The sequence below is a fragment of the Myotis yumanensis genome, unplaced genomic scaffold (genome assembly GCF_028538775.1).
Source record: "Myotis yumanensis isolate MYYU_CA2020_CCGP unplaced genomic scaffold, mMyoYum1.0.hap1 SCAF_10, whole genome shotgun sequence".
Taxonomy (NCBI): Eukaryota; Metazoa; Chordata; class Mammalia; order Chiroptera; family Vespertilionidae; genus Myotis; species Myotis yumanensis.
Window position 1 is genome coordinate 78,071,100 of NW_027223761.1, and position 19,220 is coordinate 78,090,319.

At 37.7% G+C, this 19,220-nt stretch overlaps 1 protein-coding gene across 1 annotated transcript in view; it reads right to left on the bottom strand.

Annotated features, from left to right (window-relative positions):
- The window catches only part of SIK2 (salt inducible kinase 2), a 128,220-nt gene that overhangs the window by 37,120 nt on the left and 71,880 nt on the right, over positions 1-19,220 (bottom strand). Inside the window, exon 4 of the mRNA XM_070426072.1 lies at positions 10,807-10,968. Within this exon, the coding sequence (XP_070282173.1) occupies positions 10,807-10,968 (162 nt within the window). The remainder of the gene's footprint in view (positions 1-10,806; positions 10,969-19,220) is intronic.

The window sequence follows — 19,220 nt, forward strand, 5'->3', positions numbered from 1 at the left end:
TCCCTGAACCATAGTTTCTGTATCTATAAATGTGGGGATACCCACCTGCCAAGATAGGATGCTGCGAGGATTAAGCCAGATTAAGAGTATAAAATGCCTGGAGCCTATGTGAAACGAGCTCCCTTCTCCTTGTGTGGAGCATCATTACCAACTATCGCCTTTCAGAGAAAAAGGTCCTGAGAAAACACACAAGAAAGGTAGGAAAAGTATAGTGGAGCTCAAGGGTTCAGAAGAGAAAAGGGTGCACGGGGGAGAGCCTCAGGCACAGTCTACACCTGGGGAGCAACACTGTGGTCTGTCCTTGGCACCCAGGAGTACGAGACAATGAGAACTTCTTCCTTCTCAGGTTCAGTCCTATACTCTGTTTTCCAAAAAGACTGTGAGAAAGGTCTTATTTTCTCAATACCACCTCTAAGACTAACGACTCACCACACAACATATTGATACACTTCTAATTCTCTAGAAAACCTATATTCTCAAATGAGTCAAGAACTATATGTTCAAATAACATTTAAAGAGGAAAATGTTAATTTCACGCACAGAGAAAAGCACACGGAGCTCTGCATGAGTGTTTGGAGATCCTGAAATAGGTCCGATAATTGCTGTGCTTCAAACCATAATCACAGGATGAGTTTTAGCACACGTAGTTGAGGATACACTCCAAGCAGCATTGTAAAGTTTTAACATCTCAAAAAGCCATTCCAGAACTCCTTCATTCTGAACTTCCCTGGACTCTGGTGGAATGAACTCAGGGGTGACTGGGCAGGGGCTGGGCAGGAAGCAGCCTGCCCTTTTTATTGCCTGAGCTTGCTCACTGTACATTTCCTAGGCATGAAGAGGCGAGGACAAGGAAAGCGTCACGTGCTTGTGGCATTCCAGGCTCAACCTTGGCTTTACATGTCTAGGACACAGAAGTGTCTTGTTAACTTGTGAGGAGTGGTACCAAGCAGATGTGTACTTCTATCTCCTGTAAGTAACTAAAGAAAATTGAAACTTGAGCCTGTAGAAACAATAAAACACCAAAAGACAATGAGGTTTATGAAGGCTATTATTAATGGCATATATGCAGATGTTTTCTATAAGCTTGTCAAAGCACTTATACACATTGTATTTGTAATCAATCATCTAATACACCAGTGAAGGAAAACTGTAGAGTCAGGCAGATTTGGAATCAAATCCTGGGTTTTCACTTAGCTGTGTGATCTTGGATAAATTACTTAACTTCTCGAACAGAGCCTTGGTTCATCATTTGCAAAATGGGGATAATACCTACACTTCATAAAGTCTCTGTGAGCAACTTATTGTATATTATGTCACTACTTATAAATAGATAATATATAATGCATGAGTTACTCAAAAGAATAGAAGAATAGTAATTCTTCCTCTTCTTGCTTTACTTATCTGCCTCCTCCAACAGACTAAACTCCTTGAGAGTAGAGAGGGGAATGATATATGTCTGAACTCCCAGCACTTAGCACATGCTCTCTATAGAGAGCAGCCGTTCAATGAGGGTTTGCTGATGAATATACTGTCATCTCTCTTGGAAGTACTTACTATGTGTCAGAAACTTCTCTAGGCCCTCTGAAGATGATTTCTTATTAATAACCCTCTTTGGTATCCTTATAGGATTATTAAGAGAAAGTGAGGGTAGAAAGTTAGGGACTTTGCTAGAGTTTATACTAAGTTGTAGGACTGGAATGGAAACAAAGCCCTCACTGTTAACTGCCACCTTTGTGTCCTTCCTGGCACAGTGATTTGTAACTATTTTTGAGCAAATTAATAATGGTCAGGTTTAAGAAGTGGCAATGAAAAGGCATTTAAAAAGAAAAGCTTTTTTTATTTCTTCACAGGAATCTGGATGACTTGCTTCACTCAGTCTGCAGCTTTCTGCCTTGAAGCACATACAGTAAAATGAAGGATGAGCAAGAGGGATGAGACACGAAAATGGCACAGCTATGCAGGATTTGTTTCTTATCGCCATTTATTCAAATGCAATGCATTAATGTGTCATCCTACCAACCAAATTCACTGCATTCTTTCATTAAACATTTGAGTGCATACATGGATCAACCACTGTGAAAACATAGAAGAGATTCTAACTACAACAGAGGATAATAAAAGACAGTACATTTTCATCTGAATTTTGGAAAGCATTAAGAAAACAATCACTTGAGCATTATTCCTCTTTATGCTAGACCCAGATCCAGCCTGGCCTGCTGGAAAGGAAACATTCTTCTAGTTTAATTTCTTCTGCAGTGCTCTGATCTGTAAGTTAATTCCTAACACGATGGCCGCTATGTCCCTCAGGCGTTGTTTCCTGTTTCTCCGTCATAAATTGTATGCCATATAATGTTGAATTCGCTTTGCCATGAATATTTATTTTATTGTTTGGGTTGCAAGTCCATGCTATTGTTATACTGTTATTTATTTTGATGCTTTGGCCATTAGGAGCTAACTCAGGTTGGCTCCTTTCAACATGTCATGTCTTTTAAAAATTTCATTTTAGCCCTGACCGGTGTGGCTCAGTGGATAGAGTGTCGGCCTGCGGACTGAAGGGTCCCAGGTTCGATTCTGGTCAAGGGCATGTACCTTGGTTGTGGACACATCCCCAGTAGGGGGTGTGCAGGAGGCAGCTGATGGATGTTTCTCTCTCATCAATGTTTCTAACTCTCTATCCCTCTCCCTTCCTCTTTGTAAAAAATCAATAAAATATATTTTAAAATAAAAATTTCATTTTAAGTATTTCCATATTTTTTGGCAACAGAAGATGTTCCAGGCTCATCTTATATTTTCCCTACCCAAGCCTTGAAATCAACCACTTTTCCAGAGGGGACCTGGTTCCCTTTACAGAGGAATTACATTTAGAAACCAAGACTAGGACCTAGAGGAGCTCATTACAACTGGGATGTTACTGCTTCTAAGTCCTGTCAGCAGACAGTTAGGAAGTATATGTATGAGTGCTAATTCATAATAAATACTTGGGTTCAGCCTAGAATTATTTTGATACTATTTTTATTCATACATAATTGAGCAACTCTGAAAACATTTTGAAGGTGTAAGTGAGGCAGGATAGAAAGAGGTTAGGGGAAGCTCCCAACAAGTGGAATGAGGAAGTAGGAACAGACACTGCAAGCCCGATAAACTGCTAGGGCCTCTCACCAGAGCCCCCACGTCCATGCATGATCAAAGTGAGACAGTTTATGGCAGGAAATCACTGAGGTGGTGACAAAAGTCAACAAGAACTAGCTAACACCAGATCAATCCAAGATGGAGGAAAAATTCACTGGAAACTGACCCCTAAGCTCGTTATACCATCATTATAATGAAAATTGACACCACAAGTAGGAGGGGGCACCAAGGGTGAAAAATGCCAGAGCATTTCAAGAACTGAAGGACTTGTATGCATGCATTTAAGCATAACCAATGGATACAAAACACTGGGGGGTGGGGTGAGGGCATGTGCAGGGGGCGGGAAGGGGGCGTTGGGGAGGCCGGGGGAAGGTCAATGCCAAGGGAAAAAAAAGGAGACATATGTACTACTATCTGTAACACTTTAAACAATAATAATAAAAAAAAGAACGACCATTTTAGGAACAAGACCTCCCTCCCAACCAGAAGGCAGGCACAGAATTTGACTCCACAAAGTTCAGGAACAACCCATGCTTATAAACACACAAAATCCCAAGAACTGACTGATCACACTTGCCCCTCACTGGCGAGTTTGCTCGCCTCCCTGTGTTCTTTGGCTTCTTTTAGAGCAGCGCCTGGGAGACTTACAGGCCGTGGCGGCTCCTTTCGGGCTTACCCTCTGACCCTGACTCCAGGAACCCACATCCTGGCCTCTTTCCCTTAACCTACATAAAACTTGCTTTCCCTTTCACTCCAACTACGATCTTGACTTCTTTCTTGCACAAAGTCAAGAACCTGCAGGTCATGGAATGCTTAGGGGTCCCATGTCGGGTTGGCTTTGGTGACATAAAGAAGTTTCTTTCCTCTTCAGAAATTTGTCATTTGGGTAAGAGTAATTGTACTCTCCCTCATAACATACCTTGAATTTGTCAGATGAACCATGATTTTCAACATTTGAAACATAGCAGGAAAAAGACAAATCTTCCTAAAAAAATATCTTAGCTTCTCAATTTTAGGAAAGTTCAATATAAGATCATAAGAAGTTTTAAAAACAAAATGACAACTAGTCCTTCAACACTGACTAATAAAATCCAAAAACTTTATGTCATGCATACTTTGGGTTAAGCATTACACACTTGATATTTCTGCATTTGTTCTCTCACCTAATCATGATGACGGCCCTGTGAAGTGCTGGTAAGTATCATCACCCTTACGTTACAAAGGAGGGAACTGAAGCTCAAAGTGGTTAGTTGACTTGCCCAAGTATCTACAGGTCCTTTGAATTCCAAGCCACGGGTCCTTTTTCACTATATCACAGATATTCCAAGAATACCACGAGTCAGAGAAGTTTAATCCAATTTCACATCAGACAGAGAGATTTCCTAATTTATCCCTCTGCCAGCAGACCTTGACAAGTGAATGGGAATAATTAAGATGTACACAAAGTAAATGTTAGAAATCTATACCAACATTCGTTTTAGGACTCTATCTTCATTTTAAGACTGCATGAGGTGTTAACATACCTATCTTGTCCTTTTCACGTGAAGATGATCCATGCTCCTGTCCCTATGACCCTAACGCATGTACTCCAAGGTTTTACTCTAATGATAATTTTGAGATTTCCTTATATTAGCATATTCTCTTACCTGGTTTCTGTGTGACCTAAAATGTTTATAAAAGAGAGAGTTTGGGGTAGAGTATTTAACCACAGAAAAGATAAATTACTGTTGACTGGCTCTCATGTAAATTTATTTGGCCTTGAAAGCTGAATCCTCTAGGTATCTCTTATCTAACTAATCAGTAACAGAACATGAATATATTTGAAAACAGTACTAGAACTGCTATTATTATTTTCTGTTCCTGATGCTTACTATCTGATGAGGACCAAGTACATTAGAGAATTCTGTGGTGTCTGTGGGAGTGAAGTAAATCAAACATTAGCATGCATACAAACCATCTGGGGAACCTGCTAAAACGCAGATTCTAATTCAGTAGGTCTAGGTTTGGGCTTGAAATTCTGCCTTTCTAACAAGCTCCAAAGCGATGCTCATGCGCTGGCCCCTAGGCCACCCTTTCAGTGCCAGGAAGTAGAGATAAAACAGAAGCTGTGGAAAAAATATGGACGATGCTCAACAGCAGACTGTTTATTGTTGCAAAATGATTATAATTACGAAATACTTCAGGATTTTTAATTAAATGACAGAAAGACCAAGTAGGAGATGTCATTAGGTAAACTATTTAAGTCATTTTTTACAAAAAGAAAAAAGCAAACGAAATATTGAACATCAGTCTTTAAAGCTAAGAAAAGGTAAACAATTTCTAGGAATGAACACAACCAAGGCAAAACTCCAGCAGGGTGTTAAAATCTCTAATTTAGAATTTAAAAAAACCCTCCTCCAGAGCAGCACATGGCTTTAGGGTTAAGTTTATCCTGGTTTCTAAAATTATCAGTAGAATTCAGATATGTAGACTCACTGAAGAGTTACACCTCTTTTGTAACTATTATAATAGGAGTGAAGAAGACAATTATGAGGAAAAGAAAGCTGACCAATGAAAGGTAGGTACCTTCATCCCTAAGGTAGAGATGACGCTGACCCATTGCACAAACTGAATAGCCATCAGCCAAAACTGACGTCAACGCACACTTTATTGCCCACCAGCAAGAAAAGGCCAGCTGCATAGTTGACTTCCAAACATCAGTCACTCCCTCCCTGCCTGACCGAAGGGCACAAATACAATCAGCACAGCTGAGATGGAATGCCATCTTGCTGACCAGGGCAAGACAGCTATTTGTCCAATGAGAGAGTTCAGTGAAATAAGAAGCAAATCAATTCCTTAGTCCAAAATGGAGTGGGGAGGTGGAGGTGGGAAAACAAAGCAATATGAAACAAACCCTGCGAGCTCTCTTCCATATTCCAGGCTTAATGTGCTGCTAGGGCTAAGTAGGCTTGAAGAATAAAGATAAGGTCTCATTGGGCTTGCTGAGGCAAAGCTGTTTTACATTTGACCTAATGCTAGTGGCAGGAGAAGAATAAATGAAGACTTCTAATAAATATTTTACCAATGAAATATGCCTCAGGCTCCCCCATTCTTTTTTGGTTCCAGGGCACAAAACTGGAATTTTATATACAAAAACCTTGTCTCAAGGTGTTCTAGCAAGCAGGAAGATTGTTAGAAGCAGTAATGGGAGATAGCGGCCACTCAGAAACCCTGGGTCACCTCCTAAAGGAAGCACTGGCCTTCGGCTAAAGACAAGGGACTTGTGATGCACAGGTCAGATTAATGAGTCTCATTACACGTTACTAATTATACTGAAGGTCCCTCAGGAAAAAAAATTAATTTGCATCAAGCAGAGATAATTTAGAATATAAATGGTAAACTTTCTTTATTCCTCTGAGGATTTGTATTTAATAAGGCTTTAAGGACTTGGTAATAAAAAAAAAACCCCACATATAGTGTGGGGGTTTATATAGCTATAAAAAATTTCAGGATTTGTTTTCATATGGAATCAATTACACATTAAATACAAATACCAGCTTCCTTTAACTGAGTGTTACATGGTGTCAACAACAATTTATTTAACGAACACTAAAATAGTACTATGTACCAGGTACTGTTCTAAGCATTTTACAAATATTAACCAGTAACCACTAGGAGATACAAACTTCTATCATTCCCTCTTTACAGTTAAGAAAACTGAGGACAGAGAAGTTAGGTAATGTGTTCAAGGTCATGCAGCTGGTAAGTGGCAGAGCCAGGATTCAAAACCAGGCAGCCTGGCTCTGGCGCCCATATTATTATCTACTACCCTCACTGTCTCTAACGTTATCCCTAATCCCTACAATGTTCCCAAGGAACAGAGTAATCTCTGCCTAACAGATATGGAAACCTAGACTCCAAGAGGTTAAATAATCAGCCCAAGGTCACAAAGCCAGAATTTGCACCTGAACTGCCTGATACCAACTCCACATTTCTTTATGTGAAGCCTTGTTTGAACTGTGATATTTGTGAAAACTTCCTTCAGGTAATGCATACATTTTTATCCTTATCTATTTATTGCTAACATTTCAGATTAGGAAAGTTAAAGAATAAAACTAAATACCCTTCATCTATTTATTTTCAACTTTATGCTTAAATAATCATAGCAAAAATAGCTAGGAGAAAAGAGTACTCCAACTATTAATACAAATGAAAGCCAATATTTCTTCGCATTTTGCCTCTTACTCTGAATGTCCTAACACTCATATTTTGTGAAGGCTGAAGGTCTCATAATTGAGGCACTGAGCATATACAGCTGTGGATGAACCCATGGCTCATTAGTGTCTGGTGTCTTTGCCCACTGGAGCATAAAGTAGATGCTGATTTCAAAACCATGTTTCTGTATTTATTGAAATGAACTGTCGGTTTCTGTTTTATAAACAGAGACAAATACAGGATAGTTTGATCTAGTTTTGGTTTGCAATTCTCTTCAATTTCAACATATAAGATGGCTAAAACAGTTCATTTATCCAACTCATCTAGCAATTAAAGAGATCTTCATAAGTAGAATAAACAGAGACTGAGAGAATAATTTTATATTTTATTCTGGGTTCTTGCAATTTTTCCATGGAGCCCCATCTTTCCTACTTGTGTTAGATTTGTTTAAAATTTAAGAAGAATCTTCTGAAATCGGAAGATATTTTTAAAGAAAGCAGAGCCCTTTATAAAATCTATGGATAAACATAAATATCCTGGAGAAGTCCTTTCATAGCACTGGAGCACATCTAAGCTTTGATGGCATGTGGAATCCCTCATGATCTGGCTCTGCTTACTTGTCCAGGCTCCTTACCTATCATTCCTCATGGGCACCTATGTCCCACTAGATCTGCTCTGTAGTTTCCCTACAAACTTTGAGTTTTCTGGCCTGCCTGCCTTTGCACGTGCTAATCCATCTGCTTGGAGCTGCATCCGTACCTCACCTCTTCAACACACTCTCGCTGTCCCACCACAGATGTCTTCTTCTTAAGCAAGTCTTAGCTAATACTCTCTTCAAGGCAGAGTCAGTCTTTCTCCTAGCCTTTACAACAATTTTCTCTCTGTGTTATATTGACTTAAAGGTCTAGTTCTGGATTAACTCCTTAAGGTAAGAGCAGAGTTGAGTTTTATTGCATTGCTGCCGGTTTGTCTTGAAATATTTGCATCTATAGGACTTAGCTCAGGAGCAAAGTAGATGCTTAATAAACATTTACTAAAATCTGTGGTAAGTGGTAGTGAAGATGACAAAAAAAAATGTGAGCAAGAAGATATTTGAGTGCTTAGATACAGTGTGTGTGTATACTTATGAGACATGGAATCAAGGACACCAAAGGTATAAATACAGAGTGATGGAACTCAAAATTCAGTTAGTGAGTACCCCTTGAGGGATAACTGGCAACACTTGGAAACAACAACATGGTGCAGTGGAAGAAATACACACTGTGGTCAGAGAGACCTAGGTTTGAATTCCAGGTTTGCTACTTATTATCTGAGTCACCTTGACAAGTTATTTAATCTTTTTGTATTTCATCTTTCTCACCTAAAAACTGGCAAGAGCTATGCAGCTTCTAGGGTTGCTGTGAAGATTAAATGATAAAGTACCTAGCATAATACCTGAAAATAGTGACGGTTCAATAGGTTAGCCATTTTACTAGTTTAACCAGAGAGAACACTTTAGGTCTTGGACATTTTACTGATATTCTAGATAAAAATTAGAAGACCTTGAAGTTTAGATATTAAAAAAAATAAAGCAACAAAAACAAACAAAAAACTAGATACCTCATAATGACGTTAGAAATACTGAGTTTACCTACCAATATTCCTAGATCATATAGATAGATGATAGCCAGGTAGAGGTGAGTATGTTTGTTTCCAAGTTTCTTTGGTTCTACTTGAACATTTTCTTTTGAGAAGTTCTCTACAGAGCACTTTGTAATTCCTAGAGCATATGACTCACACCGCTAAACTTTTTCTGCTTGAAAACACTCCCAAAGCTCCTCTGAGGTATTGTCTTGTGATTTTTTGTTGTTTTGGTGATAAATGAATGCAAAGGTGAAGCAGGGGTTTCCCCCTCCTTTCTACAGAGGTAAGGACTTCGAAAAACAAGAGCCAACTCTAAAGAGGGCAATTTGAGGGCAGCAGATGTTTTCAAAGAGAAGTAAACAAAAATTCCAGGGACGTGTATTACAGCAAAAAGAAGTGAAATGAAAGAGAGCAAATGGAAGGGCCAGAAGAAGAGAAAAACACAAATGGGAGAAGTGAACACACATAAGAAACTATGGAGACACTAATAGAGTGGATTGCATTTTCAAAACAAAAATGACAAATCATATAATTCTTTATATATATAAAGTGGGACTATAGCAAATTAACTTTAGCTTATCAAACACTTTGTCTTACTCAAGTATTCCCATTATTTAAAAAAAAATCACAGACTACAGAATGGAAAATCCATTCATTACCTCCTTGTAACATATGTAACACTGGCATTTAAAATTAATTATTAAAATTAAAGTAACAATAAATAAAGTTAAAGTAAATAAAACTTATGTACCTTCCTCAAAATGCTCAGGACAAAAACTAATGGGACCGGGCATAAACATAAACCAGTTAAATGAATAAATCAGAGGTTTTTAACTTCTATTTTTACCTCAAGGAGCTGTTTTCTCCCTAAACTTTCTCCAGTGAATATCTAACCTCGCTGGTCAACCAAGAATTTCTTGGTCAGCGCCTCTCATCTGCCTCTTTGTTCCTCTTTCATAATCCTAGAACAAAACACTAGCGTTTGCAATGTTGTTAAGCTTTTGCTTCACGCCCCTAACTTCTTCAAAACCCTATCCAAAATAAATCGCCCTTCCTCCATCTCATCCTACAATCTAGTTCAGACCCACATTTTCATTCATTCTTTTTTTTTAAATTTATCTTTATTGTTGAAAGTATTACAGATACCCCTGCCTCCGCCCCCCCCACCCCATTTGATCCCCTTCACCACACTATTGTCAGACCCACATTTTCTTGATTGGACTACTGCGTTAGAGTCCTTATTATCTTCCTGTCTTCAGTCTTATTCACATGTCCCACCTGTCTTTACTCTGGTGCCAGAGAGAGACATCATTCCAACATGCAAATCTGTCATCCCAATCCCACTTCACCCCTATCCCCACCCTAAAATGTTCAATAGGTTAGACCCCCTATGACCTACAGAATAAACTCTAAAATCTTTTTCATGGCACTCAAGACCCTTCACATTCTGGTCTTGGCCTACCTGCTCCTCCTGTATCAACCTACATCCCTCCCTTTTCATTTTCCCCGTCTGTAACCTCACTGTAGCCACCCGCCCCAGCAACCTGCACTGCTGCTGCAGGCCTAGCATCTCTCTCCTCTGGCAGGGCCCCACAAACAGACCTGGACACAAATCAGATTGAAGATACAAATGAGACACCAGCTATAGCCCTGCCACTGTGCACATTCATAACAAACCGATTTCCCTTTCTTTTCATTGCATATATTTCTGAGGAAATGAATAGAATACACTTGTTTCTTGAGAAAGCTTGATGTCATCAGTAGAAATGCTCCAAATCTCTGCCTGCAGTTCTCTTTCTGCAAACACCCAGCACAAGGACTCACAGTTGATCACATTAGAGCCAGCTGTGCCCCAGTTACCTGCTATTTTGATATTCATGTTGTTATCCAGCAGGAGATTTTCAGCCTTGAGGTCACGGTGCACAATCTTCCGACCGTGACAATAATCAACAGCAGACAGGATTTGCCAGAATTTGCGCCTGGCCTCAGACTCATTTAACCGGCCGTGATTAGCGAGATAGTCTGTAAAAGAAGAGAGAATTTAAAATATTCACCAAAATAAAATGACCCAAACATTCAGATTTGGAATTTTTTTCCCCTTGAAAAGTTTTTATAATGACTAAAGGTTCATGTTCAAATACTATGCTGTTTTCCAAGTTTCTTGCCTTGAGAAAAGCAATTCCAATCATATTTCACTAGAATCCAGAAAAATGAAGAGTCCAAGATGAGACAATAGCTAGTGGCATAATATTCACAGTGCAACTCAAAGTGACCTTTATGCCCAAGCACACCCTCTGTTCTTTTCCTTAAAAATTTACTGAGTACTGAATATTCTTAATCACATTAAAAAAATAACATTTATGTAAAACAAAGAACATGAATCAATTCTCTGACATCCAATCAATCAAGGTTATCTTTCTTTGTTTTAAAAAAATGTTTTCATTGATTTTTTGAGAGAGAAGGGAGAAGGATAGAAAGAAACACTGATGATAGAGAAACATCATCAATCAGCTGCCTCCTGCATGCCTTCTACTGGGGATTGAGCCCACAACCTGGGCATGTGCCCTGACCTGGAATCGAATCAGTTCCTGGGTTGAAGCTCAACCACTGAGCAACACTGGCTGGGCAAGGTTATCTTTCTTTTAAAAAATCATTTTATGTAGTTATTATAGAAACCACCTGTAACATGAGATACAGTGGTCCTTGGAAGTAGCTTCAATAATTCACACCCTGTTGTTCAATCGAGCAATTCGGATCTATCCAAGAACATGCAGACTTGTTCTTGAAACCAAGCACTCTTATGAGAGACACTGTTCTCTAAAAAATATGCTTTGTAAGATACATTAGCCTTCTGTGCAATGTTATAATCTCTATTAAAGCAGTTTACCTGAAAATTAATTCTGTATATATTTATACAAATTTAATAAAACTAAAATAAATATGCAACTCATACAAGTTTTACCTGAAGATCTTAAAGGCCTCTGAAACGATCTTTTGAGGGAAAGAGGGTAACATAAACCATGACAGGCTTTTCTATTTAATTATTTCCCCCAAGTAAGTAACTGTACAGGTGAATCAATAGTCACAGCACCTTCACGCATTTTCTGCTCTAGACAATGTGGTTTACTGTTTGCAAATTCCATGCCTTTGGCTCATATCATATTTACTATAAAATTTACTAACATTTGTACAGCCCTTTACAGTTTATAAAGCATGTTCACATTACAGAATCTCAATCTTCCTAACATCCCTCTGTGATAACTATTACTCTGATTTCTATTATATTTGAGGAAGCTGAAGATCAAAGGAATTAAGTAACCTGGCTAAATTCATATATTTATTAGGTGGATGGCTGATCTGGAACTAGAAACTTTTGAATTTTTTTTTTAACTCTATCAAGCTGCTTCTTTACTAGATTCCTGTTAAAATTATAACCATCCTTTCAAACCCTACTCAAATGCCACTTTGATATTAAACAGTCCCTCACCACTTCAAATAGAAATAAATCACTTCAAATCTCTCTTCTTTGAACTCCTCATCACTTATAACACACTGCCTCACACTTTATCTGCATATATATCATAACTATCCCAATGTGTGTTCATGCCTGGATACACACACAGCCCCAGTTCTAATACAGTGTTTCAGAAAATAAAAAAATACCTTCATTAAAGCTTCCCGAGGGTAGGGACAATATCACACTTCTTTGTACTTCCCACAATGAATGCTTAACACTGTGCACAAAACATCGTAGGTATAGTATTTAAATACTTAATTGCTTAAGGTCTTATCCTGGATGCTATCATGAAACTTTCCATCAACAGTATTACAAAATATGGAGTATCAGTGTTATACTCTACAAGTTATAGGCTTTAAACTTAGCTGGACATTTTGTATTTTCTTCTATCTCAGCTATTATCACAAGCTGAGATCATCAGCTCATTACATCTTCCCTTTGCCTTTACAGAGCCCACATAGTAGCCATCCATAATTCTGAAAGGCAAAAGGGCCACTTAAGAACAAATATGCAGGATTTTCAGTCAAAATGTCCAAACTGTATGTCCAAGTACACTGGCAAGTAGACCCCGTGCTTTCTATTCCCGAGTCCACCTGAGCCGCCTCCTATACTGGATGAGTTGGGGAATCCATAATGAAGGGTTGGACCTGTGGGCCAAACTTAATGAGGGAATGCAACATTTTCTGTGAGGAAATCTCTTTTGGCTGGTTAGTAATATATTCCCTATGATTCCACACCAAATCCTATTACAGTGAGGCAGCTATTTCATAGACAAATAAATGACAGACAAAATTTCTTCCTGTTGAAAATGCTGAGTCAATGTGCACACTGAAATTTTGGCAATATAGAGAAACCTAACAGATCCAATGTGAACATGTATGGATTAATATAGACAGAAAAAGAACCCAAACTGTTGCCTACAAAATGAGTCCTGGGAAGCACAATAGAATCTACAGCAATATGATTTTTTGAAGCAGTCAGTAAAAAACTGGCACCACCACAGCCAAGGGGGAAAAAAGCTTTAATACTTGGCAAGAAGGGTACTATCGGAAAAACAAAGGCACGGTACATCTGAGCCTAAAATTATCATGTAGAGTCACAGTCCTCACATGTCAATAAATGTGTAACACACAGTGTGAGAAAAATGACAACATCTGCACTCCAGAGATTAAGAGACCAACTATTTAAAGAAGTGGTATTTTCACCCCGTAAGCAAAAATCTCAGCGAGTATTACAGCAAGCATATCTATTATCTTCCCCATTCTTTATGATTTCTGCAGCGTAGGCAGCCTTCAAAACTATATACATCTGCTGAGAAATCAGTAGAAGTAACTGAGGCAAAACCCTGTGGCTGCCAGTAAAACCAGTTTAGGTATACACCATCCTCAGCGAAGGGCACTGTTATCAATCCAAGCTCCAGTTAATAAACCACGACATCAAGTTACCATGCAAAGAGCACACACGCTCGTATGTCACAGCTCTTGTCTACACTCATGGCCTATGTGTGTATTTTTGATAAATGGATACGGTTTTCAAATAATTGTTTTTTTCCTGCCCTAACTGGTTTGGTTCGGTGGATAGAGCGTCGGCCTGCGGACTGAAGGGTCCCTGGTTTGATTCCGGTCAAGGGCACATGCCTGGGTTGCAGGCTCCATCACCATTAGGGGGCGTGCAGGAGGCAGCCAATCAATGATTTTCTCTCATCATTGATGTTTCTGTCTCTCTCTCTCCTCCCTTCCTCTATGAAATAAATAAAAATAAGTATTTTTAAAAAATTGGCTTTTTCCTATGTTTGCATTTGTACTGATTATTAAGTGAAATGTAATTTTGTTTGTTGACTTTAATAATAAAACTTTTTAAGATTTTATTTTGTATGTCCTCCCCCCCATTTTGTTTTTATGTTAATTGGTTTTTATTGAATATTACAAAAGTCATGGTCTGTGACACATTGGACAATTAACAAATTGGTCTTTCAATACTGATAGTTTTAGAAATATTGGGATAGACAAATATACAGGCAATTACAATATGCTGTGATAAAGGCTAGAACAGAAATAAATATGTACTAATAAATATATTATTTTTAAAAATCATTTAAAATTTTCTTTTTATTATGAAAGTCTCTAATATGCATGAAAGTAGAAAAATTAGTATAATGAATCCCTAAGTTTCAAGAGTTCTTAAAATTTTGCCATACTTGCTTCATTTATCCTTTTTCCCGTTAAATTCCCTTTTTTTTTTTTTGCTGTAGTAACCTAAAGCAAATCTTGACATAATTTGGTTTCACTCTACTTTTGTATCCCTAAAAAAACCACACCCCTTTTTATATAAATACAATACCATTATCACATCTAACAAAATCAACAATTCCTTAGTATTATCTAACACACAGTCTGAACTCAGATTTTCCCAGTTGGCTATTTGAAACAGGGTCCAAACAAGATGTACATTTTGCAATTACTTATTTTGTCTTTGGAGTCCTTTCATTCTGGAACAGGTCCTCTTCCCTCCCCCGCCCTCTCCCCATGGCACTGACTTAAAGAAACTGGATTGGATATCCTACATTCTGGATTTGTCCTTGGCTTCCTCATAATTTTGTTTTGAGTTATTCTTCTAGCTCCTGTATTTCCTGTAAATTGGAATTCAAGTATAAAGAATAGAATAGATTGTTTACATTTTTTTGGAGGGTGGCAAGAATATGTCACAGGTGGATCTACTAGGAGGAATATAAGATCTGGTTCTCCTACTTCTAGGAACACTAAGATCAATCAATGAATTATGGGGATGACAGACTGATCTTTCAATTAAAAATTTTCATCACTCACTCTCCAAATGTGGTTCTAAAGCTTAAGTATACATCAGAACTCTTAGAGGGCTTGTTAAAACAGATTACTGGGACCTACCCCCAGAGTGTCTGATATATTGTAGGTGTTGGAAAGGGCCCAAGAACTTACATATTTTTTAGAAGTATCCAGGTGATGCTTAAAATGCTGGAATGGGAGCCACACTTTGAGAACCACAGCACTGATTTCAGTATTCATTGGTGGTCATACCTCAATCAATTACTTCACTTGCAAAACTGTGGTCTTTCTATTTTTAAAAAATTCCTGCCACATTTATTAGATGAAATTCTTCTGTAGAAAAGAATTTTCTCTTGTCAGTTAGGGCTATTTAATTATCCTGGAATACAACTAAAACAGGTGAGGAAGGAAAACTGCTCACATGTTCAATTCTTCCTCCTTTAAGTACCAATTTTCAGAGTAAGGGGTTGGTACAATGACTACCTCCAACAGTATCTATTAGGGTGTGTGTGTGTGTGTGTGTGTGTGTGTGTGTGTGTGTGTGTTTCCCTCTTACATTTAGCTTTCTTTTCCCTTTCTCTCTTGTATGATTCTCTTAACTATCATAATGAGTGCATGGATTCTTACTCGTATATATTCAGTTTCAATCAACTATAGTCACTATTCTTTTTGATGCTCAAATTTTTCTACCTCTGTCTAGTGGGAACCACTTTACAATGTTTCTGTCTTTTAATATGACCACATTAATACATTTACTGCTTTCTGACATAATAAAAATGTCTCATGCTTATCTTGGATACTTCTTGCCCCAAACCTGGAATCAGTCATTTCTCCAGAAAGCACTGGGAATGGTATCTGGGTGCTCGGGTGCTTTTTAGTTAATTGGTTGGTACTGCTTCTAAGCCTTTTCAGGGACAGAGTTAGGAAATAAGTACTTTTAAAGAGAAAAAAAATTAATCTATTCCATTTCAAATTTAAGGTTATAGGAATTAGTTTTCTTTGGTTTTTATATTTGCATTCTTTTCTCTTACATAAAAGATCCTGGTTCTTTTTTTCCCTTTTCTCTTTTTAAAGATATTCTGATTGATTTCAGAAAGGAAGGGAGAAGGAGAGAGAGAGAAACATCAACGATAAGAGAGAATCATGGATCGGCTGCCTCTTGCATGCCCCACACTGGGGATCGAGCCTGCAACTTGGGCATGTGCCCTGATCAGGAATCGAACTGTGACCTCCTGGTTCATAGGTTGATGCTCAACCACTGAGCCATGCCAGCTGGGCAAGATCCTGGTTCTTAACATTAGCATACATTACTTGTTTTATCCTACAATACTCATAAAATATTTTCAAAATAGTTATACTAATATTACTACTAAAAATAAAATTACTGGATGAACTTTAAAAGTTAACATTTCTTTGCAGTTCTTTTAACCTTGAGATTATATTGTCCTAAGAATGCACAGGCCTAATACAATGCTTTATAATCGCTTGAAAAGCTATTGTGTCATGTGTTGCCACCATGATATAAAGATAGTACATTTATGTGTTTGTTTATAAATATTAGGGATTCCTTTTTCTCCTGTTTAACTTCATTTTTTGAATATGTAAACCACTTACCTTCTGTTTAATACGACGCCAAAGTTAAAACTACGTAACACCATATAGTCCAAAAAGTCTGTTCCTATCCCCTGCCTAAAAGTACTTGTTTTTATTAGTTTTTGGTTTACCCCTTCTGTGTTTCATTTTGTATGTGAAAATATGTGTATATAATTGTATTCTCCCTGCTTCTTACACAAAAACATTTGTCCTTTTTTCCTCCCCAGTTCATAGCAGTACACACTAGATACTAAAAGTTAGCAGTGTGGTGCTAAGAATAAAGGCTCAAGAGTCAGGCTGCCTGGGTTCAAATACTATATTCACACTTGCTAACTATGTGACCCCGAGCAAATCACTTAAACCTAACCTCCTCTTCCTTCATTTGGTCGTCTAAAAATGGGGTAATAGTAGAATCTACCTCACAAAGTTATGTGAAAATTAAATGGAAAAACTGCCATGGTAGTTTTACTGTATGTGGTTAGATGAGGAAAGAAATTAAAAAAGAAAAATAAAACACCTCTTCCCAGTGTCTGATACATAAGTGCTCAAAAATGTTAGCCGCTATTGTTTCAACTATGATAACGTTATACTGTCAGGAGCTGATTCAGGTACCTTCCTTCCCTAACTACCATCTATCCACTGCTTATGATATGGTTTCTATGTTTCACACTCCACTGACATTGCTTTAAATTTCACCAGTAACTTCCCTAGTCTAAAGCCAATTACCTTTTCTCAGTACTCACCTTTTATGACCTTTCATTAAATTTTATACTTAATTGGTTCTCTAAATATCCCTCCTGGTTGATTTCATGTTTATCTAGTTTTCCTCCATCTCTTTCACTAATTGGCTCTTCTTTCTCATCTAACCACATAAAACTACCATGATCTAGTTCTGGGCCTTTGCCTTTTTTTTTTTTCTTCTAAACTCCTTCTCTCATAGAATTAATCGAAATTGCCACCTTCTTATGGATAACCTCCGATCTATTTTATTTTTAGCTGGATGATGTTAGTTCTCTTTCACGCTCTTCTTATTGAGTGCCTGTCTCATGAGTGCCTCTTTAGTCACTACAGTCACGACATGCCTTAACACTGGCCTGGGGCCTCCTGCTCACAGATCCTATTGAGAATCTAATGAAAATTGTATTTACATACAAACACTCACATCTGATATGCAATTTTGAGGGGTCTATAAAATTTTAGGTTTAATCAAGGTTAAGAAACTCTGCCTTGGGAGATTTCATTCATTGATTAGAATTTTTATAAAAATAAATTCCAGATTTGCCAAGTGCATTTAACTTTTAATAATTACTCAATTATACATCAACACAGATTTTTCTTTCTGCTACTGCAGTGTTATTAAGACTGAACTCTCTTTCTTTGTATAAACTTTATTACCACCTTCTAAGTCACTATAACTATTATCTTAGTCACTCAATCTCAAAAATTCAAGTCACTTCTACCAACCCCAAAATTTAGTATAACAAAAGCCCCAATATGTAGATTTCAAGTTACAAAGATATAATTTTATAATATAATTAATAAATGTTCTCAACCTGTATTTATAGATGATTAGTCTAGATTTCATAGCACAATGCCTGATACATAAGAAATGCTCAGTAAATGTTAGCTGTTATCCTCCTCACAATCATCACCACCATCATCACTACCATCACCACCATGTAGACATCCCTCTCTTCCTCTAAGGATAAGCGGCAGCTTTCCTAGCATCGTATCAAAGTGGAGAAACCCAGCCGATTGCATTTCCTTAAGTTTTAGGGATATCAGAATCTTTGAACGACTTCCTTTAAGCTTACTGTTCTTCAGCTGGAATTAGCATCTCTTAAAGCTGGAGCTGACTAATAATAGTCCAAAAGATTAATAACTTATAAAATTAATGTTACATTAAAGTGACTAAATTTGTAATTTTATCAATTTGTATTTTGGGAGTAAAAAGGCTGATGCCAATTTAATATTTTATGCTTAACTAGCCTTTTAAAAAGGCTAAAAACCCCCCACATATTAGATAATTAAATCCTGGTCAAAGGTTCCTCACCCACAAATTTGCATAAACTTCATACTTCTGAAAATCATAAATTTGAAGGGAAATCGTGTTTTTAGGACTATAATCACTATCAACCATGAAGGTCCAACAAAGTAATTAATATTGGCTCATTTGTCCCTTTCAAAATATTGTGAAGATCCATTATTATCAACCCCCAGATTCAAATTTCTACTCTTCTTTTTCTCTAACATTTCTCTCCTCTAATCAATACAAAACATTGCTGGAGCCCGGCTGGCATGGCTCAGTGGTTGAGAGTCGACCTATGAACCAGGAGGTCACGGTTCAATTCCTGGTCAGAGCA